This window comes from Mastigoproctus giganteus, chromosome 10 (assembly GCF_048544385.1).
Source record: "Mastigoproctus giganteus isolate SK-2022 chromosome 10, ASM4854438v1, whole genome shotgun sequence".
NCBI lineage: Eukaryota > Metazoa > Arthropoda > Arachnida > Uropygi > Thelyphonidae > Mastigoproctus > Mastigoproctus giganteus.
In genome coordinates this window covers 99,770,489-99,792,206 of record NC_143584.1, presented here as the reverse complement: position 1 = coordinate 99,792,206, position 21,718 = coordinate 99,770,489, and the positions used below count along the sequence as shown (strand labels likewise).

The 21,718-nt window shown below is 37.4% G+C and overlaps 1 protein-coding gene across 2 annotated transcripts in view; it reads left to right on the top strand.

The window, feature by feature from the left end:
- The window catches only part of ACC (acetyl-CoA carboxylase), a 1,497,654-nt gene that overhangs the window by 1,003,801 nt on the left and 472,135 nt on the right, over positions 1–21,718 (top strand). For both annotated transcript variants that reach the window (XM_090383551.1, XM_090383552.1), the window contains one exon: positions 11,888–12,025. In XM_090383551.1, the coding sequence (XP_090239677.1) occupies positions 11,888–12,025 (138 nt within the window). The remainder of the gene's footprint in view (positions 1–11,887; positions 12,026–21,718) is intronic.

Here is a 21,718-nt window from a genome sequence, read left to right as displayed (position 1 = left end):
TTGGTCACTGATGGCACCGCTCCTGCCTCCACGTGGCGGGGCCGGTAACCTGGGAGAAGAAAGTTACTCTCCCATGACTAAAAGGAACAGAGATGGACTTAAATAATTTTCCTCCTTTAGAGCCATCAAGCTCAAGGTCAGAAGTGTCCAATAAAAATTACACAAACCAACCTAAAAGACTTCAAAGAGAAGCAGTGTGTCCTAACCTCCCTAACTTTCTCGTGATACACTCTCTGTCTACTCAGCCTGTGGACAAGTTATTACCATTTATGATCCAAAAATATTTGGAATCTATTGCGGGATCACCAAAAATAGTGAAGAGACTACAATCAGGAGAACTCCTGGTTAAAACAGCCACCACCAAACATTCTGAGTGGATATTAAACACACAAACATTTGGTGGGTTGCCAGTACTCCCCACAAAACTTTAAATTCATCTGGAGGCTGATAAGGTCTCTTTAACCCAGTTTGACAGGGAGGTGTTCAGTGGTATTGATACATCTGTTTGAGCTGCAGTTAAAAGAGCTTCAGATGTGTGACACATAGGATAAACTGGGCATGGTCAAATTAATTTGTCTGCATGCTTCAGGATTTGTTACTTTATGTTCTATTTTGTATCCTTGAATTTTCTTTCCAGTTTTCCCACATACCGCATGATTTAGAAAGTACAGGATGACTTCCTTTGCAGTTGGGACATACTGGAGTTGAGGCTGAGCAATCTGCTTGTGTATGATCCTTAGAGCCACATATAGGACAGATGGCATCACCCCTGCATGGCTGCTGAGAGTGGCAGCCATGCATCTTCTGGCATTTAAAAAAGAAAAGAGGATTTCGGATATATAGCCGAATTCGGCAGTTTAAATAACCAGCTTTTACAGTGGATGGCAAATCAAGAGTGCTGAATGTTAAAATGATGAATCCAGTTGGGACGAGATTTCCATCTTTTTTAATCATTATGCACTTTGCGCTGATTACTTTCTGATTACTAAGTTCTTGGACTAATTCCTCCTCAGACACTGAAAGTAGGTCCCACTCTGTGATGATGTCTTTCACTGAATTTCTGTGCTTGGCACAAGCACATTACAAATACTGCTTCCTCTGCATCTAAAAAACTTGGTTTTCTCTTTCGCTCTTGACATTACTTTTCTTCCAAACAGCTCTTCACTCTGTACAAATCGCAAATCTGCCCTACCATGGAATATTGTTCTCACATCTGGGGCGATGCCCCCAAAACCTCTCTCATGCTTCTAGATTCCATTCAGAAGAGAAGAGGGCAGTTAGGTTAATTAATGACTCTTCTCTTACAGAGTCTCTCCACTCGCTGTCTCATAGACATACTGTTTCTGCTGCATGCCTTTTCTACAGATAATTCCATGGTCACTGTTCTTCTGAATTGGCTTCTGTAATTCCCACTCAATCTTTCAAAACAGTCCAAACACGTGCCGCTACCAACCAACATCCATTTACTGTCCATCTTCAAACTCACAGAACCAACTTTTCATCTTCCTCATTTATTCATTCAACTGCCATTTTCTGGAACAACCTTCCTTCATACGTATTTCCTGAAAATTACAGTCTACAGAAGTTCAAGTCTAATGTCAACAAATATCTTTCATTTTCTCAACCTCCAACCCCTGCACGGTACTAAGTACTATAGGTTCTAATACTTCTCGTGTTTGGGCTTTTCATAAAAAAAAAAAAAACTCCACTTGTCCACTAAGTGATACTGCTGCTGCCTCCCTGTGGCCTGACTGGAAACCTGGTAGAAGAAATCCACTCTCCTAAGGTGAAAGGAACAGACATGAAAATAAACTTTTCATGCTATTTGGAAAGATACCAACCCAATTGCAAGCTTTCTCCATCCTCATCCAAAATGGTGAATAGATTGCAGTAAGGAGACTTACTTGTGAAACTTCCACAAGCAGTCCACTCAGAATCGGTACTGAAACAAAATACCTGTGGGGAATTGCTCAGTCATGTTGCATTAAACAACACTTCTAAAGGAGTCATAGCAGAATGGGACTTGTTGATTTATGATGTATCATAAGATGAAATTATTCCAGAATTGTAAGTTCAGAAAGTTACACGTGGCAAATGAGTCCTGGTGTGTAAGGATAGGAAACTCATCCCAACATACTTACATTCAGTATACAAATTTGTCCAGTACTGAAAAAGCTGGATATTTAAACTGTTATATCACAAATCATATACAATGGTGCTTCAGGTGCCAAAAGTCTGCTCATATTGTAGATAAAAAGATCACAGCCAGACTGTACTATACCAGCTCATTGTCCAAATTGTAAAGACAACCATCCTGTCTACTCTGTAGCTTGTGATATTTGAAAGCTTGAGAAGAAAATACAAAAATATAAGGTTGGTAAGAAAGGAGAAAACAGATTTTAATACTCCCACTAAAGATCACATATGTAGTTGCTACATTATTCAACATCAATACCTCAACAGATACTTCAATCCAGTCAATTATATCTCTAGTTGACTGGGCCTGATCTCACCTCTCGGTTGTGACACAGGAACAAAATTCATCTGACCAAGCTAATAATACCCCTGTTTTCTTTCCATCCAGTGCACTTCTACATCTTAAATTATGTCTAAACCAAAAACAAAAAATTCAAAACATACATCATACACAGATGACATAAGTAACCAAGATAGATGAACCACTTCTATAGACCCATGCAGTGGAAGACATAAGTACTGGGTGACCCACCTTTCCAAAAAATAAAATAAAAATAAAAAATAGATCATCATAAGCAAACTTCCTCCTTTGGAGCCGGATAAGTGGAATATCTTGCTATTTCATTGTAGCGGTCTGTGGTGCATAAAGATGAATTAATTGGCAAGTGTTTCCTCTGATTATGTATTATACTCTGTATAGACAAGATAGACATGGATTTCGAAACTGCAGTACACCGAGGTGCAAGGAGGTAAATAGTGATTCAGAACAAAATTAAACTAAACAGAGCTGGATCACAGAAAAATGCTGAGAATTAGAAGTACTAATGAAAGAAAAGCATGATGATTTCAATCTTCACAAAAAGATTAAGGACATTTTAGGAATTAATAGAAGGAAACACTTGACTTTGAAATGACAAAGGTGAAATTATTGTGGAAAACTGAACATGTATACTAAATACATAAAGGACCTTTTTTCCGACAATGGATGTGAGTTATATGACAACAATGCAATGGTAGGACCATTCATCCTAAGATCTGAAGTGAAGAATGGAAAAGCGAAAGGACCTGATGAAATCGTGGTGGAAGTAATCAGTTTGCTCAACTACAAAAACACCAACATTCTTTTTAAATTATTTAACTGAATTTATGAGACAGCAACATCCTTCAGGACTGGCTGACATCAACGACTGTCGCTCTTCCCAAACGACTAAAACACTTGTAGAGATCTAAGACTAAAAATGTTCCTAAAAATAATTAAAAATCAGATATTCAAGAATTGTGAGTAGTCAATGGACATGCAGTCTGGATTTAGGAGAGGACTGCGTAAAGAAGCACTGTTTTGGGCCCAGGTCATGATGAAAAGGTGCAGAGAACAACAGATCAATGCCTACATTGGTTTTATTGACTTTGATAAGGCCTTTGATCAAGGCCAGTGCACCATGCTCTGTGAGGATTCTGCCTTGATGAAAAGGACATCTGAATAATCAGAAACCTCTACTAGAATGAGACGGCATCAGTTTAATGGCAGAAAGATAGACAGGAAAATATCAACATTGGATGTGGAGTGTAGAAAGGATGTGTACTTTTCACCCTTCTGTTTAACATTTACTCAGATGTCATTTTCATGAGAGCATTAGATGGAAAAAATGAGGGAATATCTGTCATTGGTAGAGTGATTACAACCTTAGCCATGCAGATGTCACTGTACTCTGTATAGCTAATGTGCAGGACTTAAGATACTCCTCAGGATTAATGTCAGCAAGCTCATGGTACTTAACAGAGCAATATCAGTGCCTCCTCTCATGCTAAGCAGAAGGCTGTGATAGAGAGAGAGAGTTAACAAGTTCAATATCTAAGCTGCCGAATCAATGACAAAAATGAACCAGATATGGAAATGAAAATAAGGATTGAAATGGCCAGGCAGTATTTCCTTAAAATGAGATCTACATTGTGTAATGGGACTTGGACCTTCACCTATGAATCCACTTGATGAGTTGTTATTATGTTTGGTCAGCTTTGTTGTATGGTGCTGAGCCATGCATGAAAACTACACCTCCAGAAACTAGAAGCAGTTGAAATGTGGACATAGAGAAGAATGTTAAAGATACTATCGACAGCAAGGGTTACCAATGAGAGTTCCTGCAGTGAATTGGAAAAACCCATGAATTGCTGAAGAACATAAAGAAAAGAAAAACTTCAAATCTTAGAAGGCACCAAATACACAATTCTGTGGCTGATCATTAAGGGGAGAATGGAAGGGGGAAAAAAGAAAGCCTATATGAAGATGCATATCAGGCTAGATAACCTCAAGAATAGGACAGAATTGAACACCGAGCAACTATTCAGGGACTGAGAGGCACTTGCTGTGGTGGTCGCTGACCTCCGTTAGGAGATGCTACATGGACAAGATGGAAACACTACATCCTCTTCTTGTAGGTATTAGGCATAGCTGGAAACTTTAGCTGTACAAATTGCAATACCTTTAAAGAACTTGATGCACTTATTTTGCAATTACTGGCCCCTTTCTGCATACTGGGAAGTTTTAATGCACATCATCATCATCTATGGGGATCCCATCCATGTAGATAACAGAGGGCAGAATGACCAAGAAGTGATTGAGGTCTAACATCGAGGAATGCAAAGTACTGCATATATGCAGCAGTAATTCGTGCCCCAAGTGAGAGGCGTTTTTTTTTTTTTTTTTCTGTGCAATATACAAAATGCTCTTTCCGAGCAGTATGGTTCTATTTATTTTCTAGTACCATCTTCTCTTTCATTTACTTCCACTAATTCTATACTTACAAGGTTTAAAGTCAGAACCCAAAATGGAAATCTACCTTTCTTTTCTTAGTGTATTATCTATTAATTTTACTAACCAACAATGCTAAGTTTAACAATTCCTTGCTCGCTGGTGGCACCACTCTTCTTGCCTCCACATGGTGGGACCAGAAACCTGGGAGAAGTAAATCACTCTCCCAAGACTCAAAGGAGCAACATCGTGGATGTTGGATGAATAACAATGGATGCACCACTTATGGATCTTTTAATTCAGATCCACTGCTAACTTGATACCATTTAATAAAAACAAGAGCTGAAGCTCATCACTTACATACAATGAATGAGTAAGAAAAAAAAGCATGGTCCCGATTTCCATCCACTATAAACAAACCAACAAACATCACAACAATTTGGACCAATTGAAGAATTAATTGGAAATACTTTCCTATAACCGCAACAATACTATTTATAAAGGGAAAGAAATCCTTAATCCAGTTGAGGTTGTCATTTCTCTAGGTGAAATGTTTGAAAAACTTTCAGCCTTAACTGCACATTAGCCAAACCGTTTAGTCACATAAAGTACAGACTTTTTTTTTTTTTTTTTTTTTTAAGTATGTGTCTGATGAATGGCGGCACCTGGAACATCAGTTAAACTATGCTGTGTTTCACTGTGGTGATGGAGGTGTTGTCTGTAGGGTATAAAAACAAAGTGAACATGAAGGAAACCATTTCAGGTTAAATTAGGAATTCAACTTGAAGGGAAGGAAATTTTGTTTAGATTTAGACTTTCTTTAAAAACAATGGGAACCAATTAGATAATGTGAAATAGTTAACTACTCAACTGTTTGCATGACAAGGAATTATACAGAAAATTATACATCCTTAAACAAATAGTTATATAAACTTTGAGACAAAAGAAATTATACAAAAAATTTAGAGTTATACAGATGCAAAATATACAAAGATGTGCAGAATTAAACAAATATACAAATAACACTAGCCAAGAAAAAACATATTTTCTCATACCTCCCCAATGAAAATATGAGATTCCAAAGGAAATAAATGCACCAATTCCAAAAATCACTGTAAAAAGTCTTCTATCACGTCTACATCAAAAGATGTACCAATGTTTAATATTAAAATAAAGGCATATATACATATAATTCAAGTTTGTAATACAAGTGTAAAAAATTTTATGAATTCTCTATAACTCATTTAACTTCGGAAGAATTATCATAAATCATAGCGAAATACCTATATTTCAATAATATATAATCAGCATACATGTAATTGTTCCTAAAAATGTTTACTAAAAATGTTTACGAAGAGATTTTCTGTTTTAATCCTGCTTCCTCTCCCTCACAAGGAACCAGCAGTAATCCCCCATCATTACAGGATCCCAGTAACCTTGGTACTGCTTTTCCATTGTGGAAATATATTGATGAAATCACTCACATCTCCCAAATTTTCAGGGAAAATTCAAGATGGGAATGAAGAAAATTAATTTTCAACCACATTCAGCAGCCCATGTTTTTTTAGCACTCGATTAAATTAGACACTAACATTTCATACTTTTCTTCTTTCCTATTACCCAAAAAACCATGTACTACCACCTTAAATTATCACCAAAAACAGTTCTTGCCAAAAACCATAGGGATTGCAAAAGGTAATGCTTTGAATTTGCCATGTAACTAGGTTTGACGTACCGGTAATACAACACTTGTGAGGCACCCAAGTTTTGTCTTGATCAGCAATTTACATCTGAAATAAAAAGGATACGAAAGTTTCATAATGTCATAGATATTTTCCCTTTGAGTCTTTGGGGTAAACCGTCCACAAATAACAAAAATTGTCTGGATGGTTGACACACTTCCTATGTGTCTGCTTATTCATTGTAGTACTAAATGAATGTCTGAAAATGTAAATTCAGTTTTGAACACTACAATATAAAAACAACCCAAATTCAATTTTTATCACTACACAGTACACAGACATAGCAACTTACTAGTTCTACTCATGTAGAACTAGTAAGTTGAAAATATTTTTCCTTTCAGTGAAAACACTGAAAGGAAAAATATTTTCAAATTGGTAGGTAGAGCTGGAAATTATTTTACTGCTACCACAAGGGGGGAGGGGGGTGTTTATGTTTGGAGGATAGATTTACAACCCTGAGAGCATGTCACGATCAGTTAATACTCAAAAACCCTGGCACAGCCTACAAAAATCCTCACTAAAAATGCTCTCTTCAAATTGTAAATTGTTGCATCAGAATTTGAACCTAAAAACCATAGGTAGAAATCTGATTATGTTTATCACAAGAAAACTGAGGCCAGAATCGATTGCTAACATTAACGCATTGGCAACAATGTGGTACACCAGTGGTACATGACATTGTGTAATGTATACCACCGGTGTACCACATCGTCACCAACATGTTAAGAGAATTAGCTTATATCTCTTAAAATAAATCAGTATGTCATACATTATTGGGTAGATTACGCAAAATTGTCCAATGTTGGTAAAACATAACTCCCATATTTATTAATAACTGTGATGTGATGTGAAACTATCATGGCGATTTTCAAAATCTACTCATAAAAATTAGTTAAAAACAGCATTTAAGTTCTTGGAGGTAAAAATCATGTTGGCTTGTGTAATTATTCAAAAAAAAAAAAAAAATTATTACATATTCAGAGGAGGTGGGGATGCAGAGAAAGGAAAAAAAAAGGATTTAGCTATTAAAGTTGATAAATGTCCTGGTCCAGCAATTAATGTCTAATCATTTCAAGACATGAAACTGGTGTTAAGCCCAATAAATTTTACAAGATAATGACATAAATTATATTATTGCCATACTTTACCACAAAATATAAAGAAAAACAAAGGTGTTATTTAAATATAAACTTAATCACTATTTACAAAATATATATGAACATATTTATGAAATGTTAGATTTTAGCACATGTTGAAAAAAAAAAAAAATGCAGCAAACAGTTGAGTTGAATGTTACAGCTTATATAGTTTGTGCTATCAAGCTAATAGCAACAATAAAATGTTTGAATACATTCCTTAAAATTTTAAATTTAACAAATTTGGGGAGAAGCTTGGTGAAGTTCTGAAAGAATTCGAGAATTATGAATGAATTTAAGTTAAGTATAGGTATTGATTGATAATATAAAATAGGCTTATAATTCAGACAATAACTGTCATCTTTTGAGAAAAATGCAGAGCATGAGAAATTCTGAAAGGACTGAAAAGAAGTGAGAGAGAAAATAAAGACAGATTCCTGACCAGGGATAACATGACCAGTGACAGACAGTAACCATGAATGAAATTCATTATAAATAGGGCCAAACAAAGAATCTGGGTAGAATCCTCAACAGAACCAAGACAAAGTTCTGAGTTGGAAAGATGGAAATAGGCAAGTTTAAAATTTAAGGAACCATGTCCTGTTAAAAGAGAGCTAGAAAACATGCTGGGAGAAAACCATTTACGAGTGTTTTTATTATTAACAAATGTTAATAATAAAGAATTTGGGGATCTAATAGAAGGGGATTTCTTGAAAAGTTTTTTCAAGAAATCCCCTTCTGTTAGATCTTTGCCAATAGAACCTTGCGGACGTCCAGGTAAGACTTTCCGCAAAACTGTGTGAAAACTGGATGTAACCTTAACAGATCTGTCTGAAAAATAATTCCATAAGTTTATATAGGTTAGCAGTGCAGTTAAGAGTTCTAAGACATTGAAGGGCAATCTCCCACCGAAGAGAATCAAAGGCACCCTTGAAGTCGATAAAAAAATTGCCAGGACGTATTTAGAAGACGATTCATTAATGAAATTCAGAAGAGTAACGAGGGCATCTTCAAGAATGAAAACCATATTTATTACTAGAATAGTTGTCTATTCTAGAATTACTAGAATACTAGAAACAAGAATGAGTCCCCCCCCCTGGGGTTCTATGCTTAGTGCTGCACTGTTTGCTATCTGGGTCAATTCACTTACCAAATGATACAGTCAACATATACCTGTATATTGACGATCTTACACTCTCATGCCACTCTCCAAATATGTTTCTGACAGAAAGACAGATTAACAAGCTTATTCATTGGACCAAAAATAATGGTATTGACTCTTAAAACAAAATACAACAGCCATTCGGTTTTTCTTCAAACATAATTTGCATCCACATCCAGCCTTAAAACTTGATTCTCATCCATTTATTTTTTGACATAATTCCATTGTTCCGGATTTCTTGGTCTAACACTGGATAAAGAATTAAATTTTCTGGTTCACATTACTTATATCTGTTAAACTTGTATAAAGGAACTAATCTATTTAGTATCATTTCTGCTATGTTGTTGTGTATCATTAGTGCTGCTACACCTATATCATTCATTAATTAGATCTCAATTGGACTATTGATTGTGTGTATATGCCTCAGCCAAACAAAGTGTAAATTGGCTTGATCCTGTACATCATGATGGTCTATGAATTGCACTGTGGGCTTTTCATATATTGCTAGTTCAGAGTCTTTATACAGATGCACACAAACCTCTGTTGTACTTTCATTGATATGCACTGTTATTAAACTGCAGCTAAAATCAGAAATTTCCCATATCATCCCATATGGCAATACCTGTTCACACCAAAATGGTATAATTTGTATCAAAATTAACTATTGCAGAATAAGCCACATGGCATTAGGTTACAAAGCTTAAATGCATCTTGGAAATTAAATATGAATAACATAATTCCAAATTCTAGCATGGCCATATTTCTATGACAGATACCCTTGGTACATATTTATAATCATTTCCAGCAATGGGCAATAAATGTACTTCCAAATTTCAACATTACATATCCATGCAATTCACTGTTTTCAATTTTCTAGTTTGACCCAAAGATACACATACAGTTCCATGAGAGACAGTAACGTTGGTGCAGCTGTAGTACAACCAAACATTATAGTGTCTCAGCAGCTCCATTGCTGAGACACGATAATGTTCAAGTGCAGCAATTGCACTGCAGAATTGTGTGCTGTTGTATTGGACTTAGAGAATGTAAAGCAGTCTTTATACCTTTCAAATCATTATCTTTACTCTATCTGCCCTTCAGTGTAAACTTTTTTCCAGCCATCACTGTGTCATATTCTTCTCTTGGATACCTTGGCATGCTGGAATAACAGGAGTTGAACAGGCAGACTTTGCTGCTAAGCTTGCCAACCTCATATCATCAGATATCCAGATACTTTACACTAATTACAAACACATCATGCGACATATCAATAAAAGAAAACGACTGACCATTTGGCAGGAGCACAAAAGCATTCAATTGTTCCGTATTTTATAATCTAAAACAATAACTATCAAGCCTAAGAGGGAATGGAAGAAAAAAAGTCATTTTTTCTAGATTATGGATTGGGCATATTAATCTGACAGCTGCTTACTCACATGAAATGATCCTCCACTATTCTGTCAAACCCAACTTACAGTAAAACATACCGTCATCAAATGCCCATTATACTTAGGATAAAGAAAAATAGCTTTCATCTCATCTGTATTTTTCTAATCAACTAATGTTACAACAGATTCCGAGAGACTGACAAGATATTAATGATCTGTTCTCTTTCCTAAACATGATAAACTAATACTATCTTATCTGAATCCACCTGTTCAATAGATCAGACTTGTAGACTGTAATAGGTGTATTCATTGCACCAATAAATAAAACAACACCAGCAGTAATCTCAGAATAACATACCAATTAGGATGGTGCCACACTCAGTGATGGAGAATGAATAAGACCTAGTGGCAATTATGCAGTCAGACATGAACTTCTCTGAGCAGTGCACGCAGGCAACTAAAACAGCTCATGGGGTTCTGTCAATGATATACAGGAACTTGGCCAGCAGGAACAAGGAGGTTATTATTCCATTGTATAAGGCTGTAGTTAGGCCACATCCTGAGGCCACATACTGCATACATATTGAAGTCTCATTTTAAGTAGGTCTCTTGGAATGGTTACAGAGAAGAACAAGCAGATTAGTCAAGAACTTAAAGGGGTACTCTACTACAAAAGATTTCAGTTCTGCTAGTTGCACCACTTGGAAGCTAGACGCTTGTGAGGAGACCCGATTTAAGTCCAAATGGATTGAGGAGTAAACTTAATGATGATGATGTATCCTGATTCGTTTATCCCATAACACACAAAGGGACATAAGCTCTATTTGTGAAACAATGGCTGCAGAATAGATGTGGAAAATTTTGCATTCAGCAAGAGAATAATTGATTGCTGGAACAAACTACCTTCTGGCATTGTTGAAGATAGGTAGTTTGAATAAATTTCAGGTAGAATTAGGCACATTATTGGAGAGGATGGAGTGTGTGTGTGTGTGTGTGTGTGTGTGTGTGTGTGTGTGTGTGTGTGTGTGTGTGTGTGTGTGTGTGTGTGTGTGTGTGTGTGCTGTATTAGCTTGCTTCCTTTTATCATTTGTCGGTACTAATAATTAAAAAATAAATGAAAATTATATTAACTATAATTAGCAGCTTTTTAAACATATAAGACTGATGCTAAATAAGTTATACTTGCTTGCATCATTTTTCTTACTAATACTGATATTTACTAGTTTCATTATTCATTCAGAATTAGTTTACTTTTACCCCCAAGTATAATTGTCATTTTTTTTTTTTTTTGTCACTATTAGTTCTTTTCAACACTTAGTTTCTTTTGTCAATTTATTTTTTCCTTCCTTATAATTTTTTTTGCTTTCTTCCTTTCTTTTCACATTGGAAATGGTCATTTAATTTTTCAAAACAAACAAAAAAATTTACTATTACTGTTTAATAAATGTAATCTTTTAACTTTTCATTTATTCATGAAGTAATTAATGTTCCTCATTCACTTATTCATATGATAGAAAGCTTCTGAGAAAGCGAGACAGATGGGAATTCCTCGTCTTTATATATCAGCCAATAGTGGGGCTCGTATTGGACTTGCTGAAGAAATCAAACATATATTTAATGTTGCATGGATTGATCCTGAAGTTCCAGATAAGGTAAATAAGTTCTGTTTCCACTTGTGGAACAAAGATTGCACAAATGTGTTTTCCTTTTTACTTAAGATGTATATATTAGTTTTTTTTTGTTATTGATGTAATTGTCCCAGTTTTTAAATATGCACACACACACACACACACACACACACACACACACACACACACACACACACACACCCCATATTCCTAGCATTCTACCAACACGGATGGTTATTGGACTTTAGCTTTGACAGCCACCTATATCTGAAAGAGTACATTCAGTGATCCATAATTCAAAATATTGACTAGCAATAACTTTCCAAAATCCTCAGGATTCTGAAAATTCATAAATAATGTTTGAAAAGTAAGTCTGAAATTTATAGCTAAACACAAGCACATGATTTTGGGTTGAGATGTAAATCAGAACAAAATTCAAAATTTTATCAAAAGTTTATTCCATGTTCATAAATTAACCTCGACACAAACAAAAAAGAAATAAAAATCTGTACCAAGCTATATGCTTTTTTTTTTTTTTTTTTTTTTTAATCACAAAAATACTTTAGATTAGTGATCCTTAACCAAAAACCTGTTGTCTACTGGCTAATTTTCCAAGTATTCCTCTAAGGACCAGTAAAATTTTTATACAGTCGAAACTTATGTTCTTGTTATTATTTTTTATGACTTTTTTTCTCATGGATTTTTTCCTACCCCCGTGACATGTAGTATGCACGTGGTACTGATAACAACCATCCAATGCACTCTGTACTGATACCAAGCACATGGGTTGATTGATTATGTCCAGTCACTATTATTATTATTAATGTTGGTTGTGAACTCTGACTGTCCTTCAGGTATTCAGGATTGTGGCTTTCTGGAGTTCCATATAAGTGTTCTCTGGGAGTTTCATTGTCGATAGGTTCTTCAGCACCATATTAGTGGTTGACATGATGGTCGGGATGGTCATTACTCATTCCATATGCCATGTTTCGCTGACTTCTTGTCTTAAATCTGTGTATTTCCTGATCTTTTCTCATAGGTTCTGGAATTCTCTATAAGAGTGAAAATTCTGTCTTCATTCATTTTACTAGCCCCTCTCAGAGCCTTATAAACCTCAATCAGGTCACCTCTGGTCACCCTTTGGCCAATCTCCCCGTGTGAGTTCTCAGCCATTGAATCCTTTCAAGAAGCCCAATGTCTGTTTTCAGATGAGGTATCAAAACTTGAACACAGTATTTCATTGTTTCTAGAGCCAGCTGACAATATGTATTTCCTGTTCCTGATATTGATCACCTGGTCTTTGAGGATGAACATGAATCTTCAGTCTTGGGGAAGAGCCTACCGTTTCTAAGCCAAGTGTTGGAAGCCATCTTATATGTGTAGTCTCAATGGAGGTCATTATCGTGTCTGCAGTGGATTGTCTTTTTTTCCCATCTTTCTATCTTAGTTTCTTCTGCATTTGTGAATAGGGTCTCCTTGTTGTGAAGTTAAGTGTTATGTGCTATTTGTCTTTTTAATGGCTTGGTAGAGTGGTGCTGTGTTTTCCTAGAAGTAATCACACAGGTTCTTAAATGCTTTCTTCTCTTGTTCAATGAGCACAGTCAATCGCCATCCTTTTTTACAGGCTATAGTCGGTCTCTCCATGGTGGACTTCGGTTCATATTTGCAATTCTTAGTCATTATAATCTCATAATCTCCTCCAGCTCAGTGTTGGTACAGTCTGTGATCATGAAGGAGTACATTAGTTCTGGGACTGCGTAAACGTTTATGGCTGTGACCATGTTCCCACCATTCAGCTTTGATTTTAGCAAGCTTCTCAATTTTTGATGGTGTTTCTTAGTCAGCCAGGCCTTGATCTCCTTGTGTTCTAATTGGTGGGCCTGATATTTGTATTCTCTCTCTCTCTCCCCCCCCCCTCACATGGCTTCAATCTCTTCACCAGTGTTTGGCTGGTAGTTTCATCCAGCTGGATGTTCTTGATTCGTACATGAAGCCTACATGAAGCAAGCTTCATGGAGCAAGCCTACATGAAGTGCTTCATGTAGGCTTGCTCCATAAATGCAGCATCAATGGTCAATTGCTCCTTGCATCCTTTGCTCATCTGCTTACATTATATATATGTGGTAGAAGTAATAAAACTGTTGAAAAGCAGGTAGATGGAGGTGTAAATTACACAAAGTGCCAAAACTAAAAGGAGAAGGATATAGGAGAAAAATTAAGTATTGAAGGTGGGAGATAGATAGAGAGAGAAAGAATAAACATATCCTAAATGATATGATGAATTAAATCAAATTAATCATATCATTTAGGATATTTTCATTCTTTCTATCTATCTCCCACCTTCAACATTTCCTTTTTCTTCTACCTCCTTTTAGTTTTGGAATTTTGTGTTAATTTACACCCCCATCTACCTGCTTTTTGACAGTTTTATTATTTCGGCCATATATATATATATAGTCTTACCATTTAGATTTTATAATTTCTTAATTTAAATTTTAAATATCAACTTCTTTTTTCTTGTTCTCCATCCTTAATTAAGTCTTCAAATGCAGCCATTCTAAGGAAACTAGATATATGGTGTCACTCAGACATAAGCAATGCTGAATTTTAATATGAGATATAATGTATATATCAGGGATAGACAGGACAGGAGGAGTGGAGGGCAGTGAATCCAGTCAACGTGGGTGACCAGAGGAATGTTGAGTCAGTTTAGTGTGATATAATCACTGTGAAAACAAAACTGCTAGCTTGGGAGGAGGGATACACAGAATAATAGATTAAATAGAGCTGCAGGAAGACATGAAGGAGATTTTGGCACTGCTTTTGTTGAAAACTGCATCAGCCCAGAATGCAAGGTGTTAAGGATTTCAGCTCCTGCTCAGGGTCATTTTGTAATAAATGAATACATGGGTTTAAGTTGCTGACCTCCACTACAGCAGATGGAAGTTTGTTCCAACTATCAACCACCCGCTGGCTAAAGGCAAATTTCCACACTTCTATTCTACAATTGTCTTTCCTCAATTTGAATTTATACCCCCCTCAGGTTCAAAACCTGAGCAAGAGGAACTACCCAGTTCATATGTTACTCTAGGGTTACTGTTACCCATATGCAGTACTTTACATTTGTCAGTGTTAAACGTCAGTTGCCACCTCTCAGTCCATCTGCTCAACTTTTCCAGATCCTGTTGCAGTAGCGTACTGTCATTAACAACCGTGCCAACCTCCATATCGTCTGAAAACTTAGACATAAAGCCTAATATACAGTCCCATTAGCATTGAGCCTGTGCCTATTCTCCAGATGCCGCAATTTGCATAACCTAAGCCTTTCTTGGTAAGAGGACCCCTTTGTTCCCCTCACCAATCTTGTTGCCCTTCTCTGTACCATTCTAGCAACTCTACATCTTTCCTAAAATGAGGCCTCCAGACCTGTATACAATACTCAAGGTGTGGCCTGACCATCACCCCCACCTTATACCCGCTAGCAAAATTCCTGTATATCATTAACAAGACAACATGAGCTACTCTTGCAGCCTTTTTGGACTGTTCAGAAAACTTCATATCTGACTGCACAGTTACCCTCCCCCTGATCCTTTTCATTCTCGACTACCCTTAGTGTAGTACCACCCAGTTCATATGTTACTTTGGGGTTACTGCTACCCATATGCAGTACTACATTTGTCAGTGTTAAACTTCAGTTTCCACCTCTCAGCTCATCTGCTCAACTTTTCCAGATCCTGTTACTGTAGCGTACTGTTATTAAAAACCATGCCAACTTTCTTAAATCATCTGAAAACTTAGACATTAAACCTGATATACCTTCATCAATATCATTCATAAATACTATAAACAAAAATGGGCCTAATGCCGAACCTTGGGGGGGGGGCACCACTAATAATAGTCCACGAAGAGCAGTAGCCTTTGATAACCACTCTCTGTCTTCCCTCACTCAACCATCCTTTTATCCATTGTAGCAACCTGCCTTTAATGCCATACTGCTCCAATTTGTACAGTAGTTTTCCTTGCGCCAGTCAATTTCCTAAAATCCAAGTATATCAGAATTACTTGATACCAGAATTATTCTTTGCATCCAGTTCCTTTGTGACCACATAGTGTCTAATCAAATTTGTCAAACAAGACTTCCCTTTAACAAACCCATGTTGTGTCTGAACTATAACTGGAGTCTTGTCTGGATGATCCTGCATCGCTTCCTTAACCAGTGACTCCATTATTTTCCCTGGAACAGAAGTTAGACTAACAGGTCTGTAATTACCTATGTCACCCTTTTATCCTTTGTCACCCTTTGTGAATTGGGGACCTCCCTGAGTTCAAGGAAGCTTTGATAATTATGGCTAAAGGTTTGCTTACTTCCTTTGCTGATTCCTGTAATATAATAGGATAGATCCCATCTACCCCTGGTGCTTTTCTTATGATCAATATCAACAATTTCTTCTCCACTTTGCTCTTAGTTATTACAAAATCATTTAGCTCCCTGCCAGAGTTTCATAAGCTTCTAGCCTCCACTTCCTTAGAGACCTCTTCACATGTGAATGTGGATGCAAATTACTCATTCAGTTTGTCAGCTACCTGAGCAGTTTCATCAACAATCGAACCGTCATCGATGTCAAGTGGACCAATCTGATTCATCCCCCATCCTTCTAGAGTTTACATAAGTGAAGAAGTCTTTACTCTTTTTCTTTACATTGTGTGCCAAAGAGTTCTCATAATCTCCCTTTGCTTGTCTGACCTCCTTTATGACTTGATTACAGGCAATCTTATATCTACCATACGGCTCTGTTCTCCTGATAATTTATATACGTCCCATGCATTTTTCTTCTTTGCCACATTTGGGGTTTGAGCCCATGACCACCAAATACGGTTGATGCAGAAAGGTCAGGGAATGACCACCGCATTTAGTTGCTAATGCTCCTAAAACCCAAATAACAACAACAACAACAAAAATGAAAGCAAAAATCCTTCCCCTTATGGTAGTTACATCTTTAAGTAAATCCCACATCAGCACACTGTGGTCACTACCACATAGTGGTTCCTTTATCTGCATATTCTTAAAGCATGAAGAATCACTGCTTATAATAAGATCAAGGGTAATAGTCCCTCTTGTTGTCTCTCGAACATGCTGCTCTAAACAACAGTCATCTAATAAATCCACAAGAGCTTTGGTAGCGTGCAAGTGACCAACCCACAATTTCCAATCTATATCTGGGAAGTTAAAATACCCCATTACAACACAATCTGATCTACTGGCCCACTCTATTTCTTTGTACAGTTGTTCATTGTATTCATTGCAGTCATTAGGCCTATAACAGACTGCTACTCTCAACTTGGTTTTCCCAGTTCTTATGTCACACCAAACTGACTCAACTCTGCACTGTCTACCCATGTCAACTGAATGTACTTCCTTAAATTTTGTTTCTTAACTAACAGCATCACCTCTCCTCCCCTCCCCTTCCACCCTGTCTATCTTTCCTGTGTACATTGTACTCCCTAAATTCCAATTCTAACTGTGTGGCACCACATGTCTGATATCCCAATAAAATCTTCTTATGTCTTGAACAGCACTTCAAATTCATCAAATTTATTTTTAATATACTCCGAGCATTGATGTACATGCAAGTATACATACACTTCTTCTTACTCTTAGTTTCCCTAACTCAACTCATGTACTTACTTGTTCCATGATGGTTCCCAGCACTCCTTGAAATGCCCACTACCTCACTTTCCAGGCTGCTGCTTATTCCAATAGAAGCAGTGCAAGAATCACTTTCACCTCTGCCTGTGGCTACCGTTAATCTATTAGTCTGTGAATCCACCCGTGAGCCTTGCACAATCTCTCCAGCGCCAAACTGGTTGATAAGGCTCTCATCATATACTCCCTCCTATCATGTCTGGGCAGAATTGCAGACATTTTCAAATTTAACCCTAACTCACAACTCTTTTTCAGCATTGACCTGTACTTGTTAAGTAAATCTGCAGATCTCCTACTCTTAATGTCATTAGTGCCCTTTGTGCCCGTCACCTCCGTAGCCAGGTGGACAGGAGCAGCAGTGCGTAGCACACGCTTCTTGATTAGACCAGGGTTCGAGTCCTTGATCACCAAATACAGAGAATCCCAAAGATCAAGAAATGACCACCGCATATCCCCGGAGCATTATGGCCTTAGTAGCTAATGCTCCTAAAAACCAAATAACAACATAACAACCTTTGTGCCCTCAAAATATGATATCTCCTCTACAACGTCATCATCTTTTACTCCTGGCAGACATACCCCAGTCCTATTCCACCTATCCTTTTTTGCACAATATATTTATCGTCTCCCTGACAATAAAGTCATTGATAATAACTAGCTCCTGTGGGACCAGCGCATTTTGTCCTGAAGGTTGCTGCCGTGTTGCCTGATGATCATGTGCAATCCCTGGCATTGGTGTGGGCAACTGAGAGCTTGCTGGGTCCCCCAGTTTAAGTTCTTTGAGGGCATCTGCCCTGTTCTTCAAGCTCTCATAAAGGCCCATAACAACACTGAGTTGGTGCCTAACTTCTTTACACTGCAAAAATTTCACAAGTTGCACATTTCTTTAGGCTGTGATGCTTTGGAGAATCGCATTCTTCGGTTCACCCCCGAGCCACAGCAATCCCACTACTTTGTGCACGTTGCTTTGCTGCAAAGCAGCAAAGGAAGTAAGCAAACCCTTAGCCATAATTATGAGAGGATCCTGGGTTTCAGAGGAGGTCCCTACGGACTGGAGATGTGCAAATGTATCCTCAGTTCATAAAGGGGAATTAAAGGGTGACATGAATAATTATAGATCTGGTAGTTTAACTTCTGTTCCAGGAAAATAATGGAATCACTGGTAAAAGAAGTAATGTAGGATCATCTAGACAAGGCTGCAGTTATATTCAAACACAACATAAATTTGTTATGGGGAAACCTTGTATAACCAATTTGATTGGATGCTATGATGTGTCACAAAGGAAATGTACGGAAAAATTAATTTTCATCATATACATGGACTTCAGGAAACTTGATACTGTTGCATATAAATTGGAGCGGTGTGGCATTAAGGGCAAGTTGCTGCTATGGATAAAGGGAATGGTTGAGTGGAAGAAGACAAAGTGGTTGTCAATGGACACTGCTCTTCATGGACTAATGCTATTAGTGGAGTTCCCCAGGAGTCAGTGCTGAGCCCATTGTTCTTTTCAATATGTATTAATGAAGGTATACCAAGCTTAATGTCTAAGTTTGCAACTTAGATAATGCGAAGGTTGTCAGGATAGTTAACGATATTAATCAGTGTGAGCTACTGCAATGAGATCTAGAAAAATTGTATCAATGGGCAGAGAAATGGCAATTGAAGTTTAACATTGACAAATACTTAACAACTTACTACCCTGTGTGTAATACCTGGTGGTGCTACACTCAAAGTAGTGTAGAAAGAAAAAGATCTGGAATAATTGTGCAGTCTGATATGAAATTCTATAAGTAGTGCAGACATGCTACCAGGACAGCTCATGGGAGTTTTTTTTTTTTTTTATGTAAACCCCAAACACGACAGGTATTAGAACCTATAGTACATAGTACCGTGCTTGGTATGGAGGTTGAGAAGACGAAAGAAGATATTTGTTGACATTGGACTTGAACTTCTGTAGACTGTAATTTTCAGAAAATAGGTATGAAGGAAGGTTGTCCCAGAAAATGGCAGCTGAATGAATAAACAAAGATGATGAAAAGTTGGTTCTGTGAGTTTTAAGTTGAACAGTAAATGGTTGTGGGCTGGTGGCAGAACGTGTTAGGACTGTTTTGAGAGAGAGAGAGAGAGTGGGAATTATAGAAGCCAATTCAGAAGAACAGTGCCCATGGAAGTATCTCTAGAAAAGGCATGCAGGAGAAACAGTACATCTATGAGACAGCGAGTGGAGAGATTCTGTTAGAGAGCAGTCATTAATTAACCTAATTGCCCTCTTCTTAATGGAATCTAGAAGCCTGAGAGAGGTTTTGGGGGCACCACCCCAGATGTGGGAACAATATTCCATGGTAGGGCGGATTTGTGATTTATACAGAGTTAGCAACTGTTTGGAAGAAAAGTAACGCCGAGAGCGAAAGAGAAAACCAAATTTTTTAGATGCAGAGGAAGCAATATTTGTAATGTGCTTGTGCCAAGAGAGATTAGAAGTCGGGGTAATCCCCAAAAGACATATATCATTTTGCCTAGAAATCGGAGTGTCACCAAAGATAAGCATAGGAGTAGAAGAATCCTTTTTTGCGAGATATAAGACAAGGCTGAGTTTTAGAAGGATTGAAATCAGCTAAGTTGACTTTGCCCAACTGGAGAATTACCTGGAGATTGGCATTAAAGGGATTGGTAGCAGATTTTTGAGACGTTGAAGCTGATTGAGCAGGGCAAGGTTTCTCAAAATGGAATGTGGAATGCAATGTGCTATCATCGGCAAAACTATGGATAGGATTTCCAGTCAGTGGAAGAAGGTCATTAATATATAAGAATAAAAGAGGGGGGGGGGGGAAAGAACTGAACTTTGGGGACACCAGCATTAGTGGAGAAGTTAGAAGATAGAATGCCATCCACCATCACCTTCAGTGAGCGATCAGAGAGAAAACTGGATAACCAATTACAAAACACAGTTGGCAAACCATAAGATGGAAGCTTTTTTAGAAGACCTTAATGCCAAACACAAATTGAAAGCCTTTCAGATGTCAAGAGCAACTGCTTGTGTTTCGCCAAATTTTTCCATTGATTTTTTTCCATAAATGGGTAATGTAAGCCAGAATATCACCAGTGGATCGACACTGACAGAATCCGTACTGGCGATTGTTGATCAGACGGAAGGTTTCTAGGTAGTTTATGAATTGACAGTTAATTAATTTCTCCATTACTTTAGAAAGAGTAGAAGTAATTGCAATGGGACAATAATTGGATGGGAGGGATTTGTCATCCTTTTTAGGAACTGGCTGGATAAGAGAAAATTTCCAAACAGAAGGAAAAACACCTTTGGAATAAGAAAGTGAAAAAAGGCAACAAAAAACAGGAGTAAGGTCAGGGGCACAGGTTTTGAGAACAAGTGGAGAAATACCATTGGGACCTGGAGCTTTCTTAGCATCAAGATTCGTTAAAATTCTTCTGATATCCTTTTGACGGAAGACCACAGGAGGCATTGAATGGAGCGTGTTGGGAATGGTGGGAGGTGCTTTACCAAGATCATTAATACATGAGCTGGAAGAAAAATGGGATGCTAGTAGGTCAGCTTTATGCTTGGCTGAAGTGACAACAGAACCATCCGGTTTGGACAGAGGTGGGCAAAAGTTGCGACCAATAGCTTTGGCAAGAGACCAGAATGCTTAGCTACCATTAGGGCAAGAAGCAAGTTTTCTACTCTTAGCCTGTTCAAACTCTACTTTGGACTGATTAATGACTGCTTTACAAATGTTGCGAGCTTTGGTGTATGCATAAAATGAAACTGAAGAATTAGAAACAAGCCAATTACAATTTGCAATGTTCTTCTCTTGAACAGCCTTAACACATTTATTGGAAAACCAACGTTTAGATAAAGGATGAGAATTTAAAGTGGAGTGTAGGATAAAGGATTCCATTCCTGCAAGAATAATTTCTCTGACACGATCTGAGCAAACGTTGGCATCAGAAGTTTTGAAACAGTAATCCGACCAAGGAAAAGAAGTAGAGAAATCTC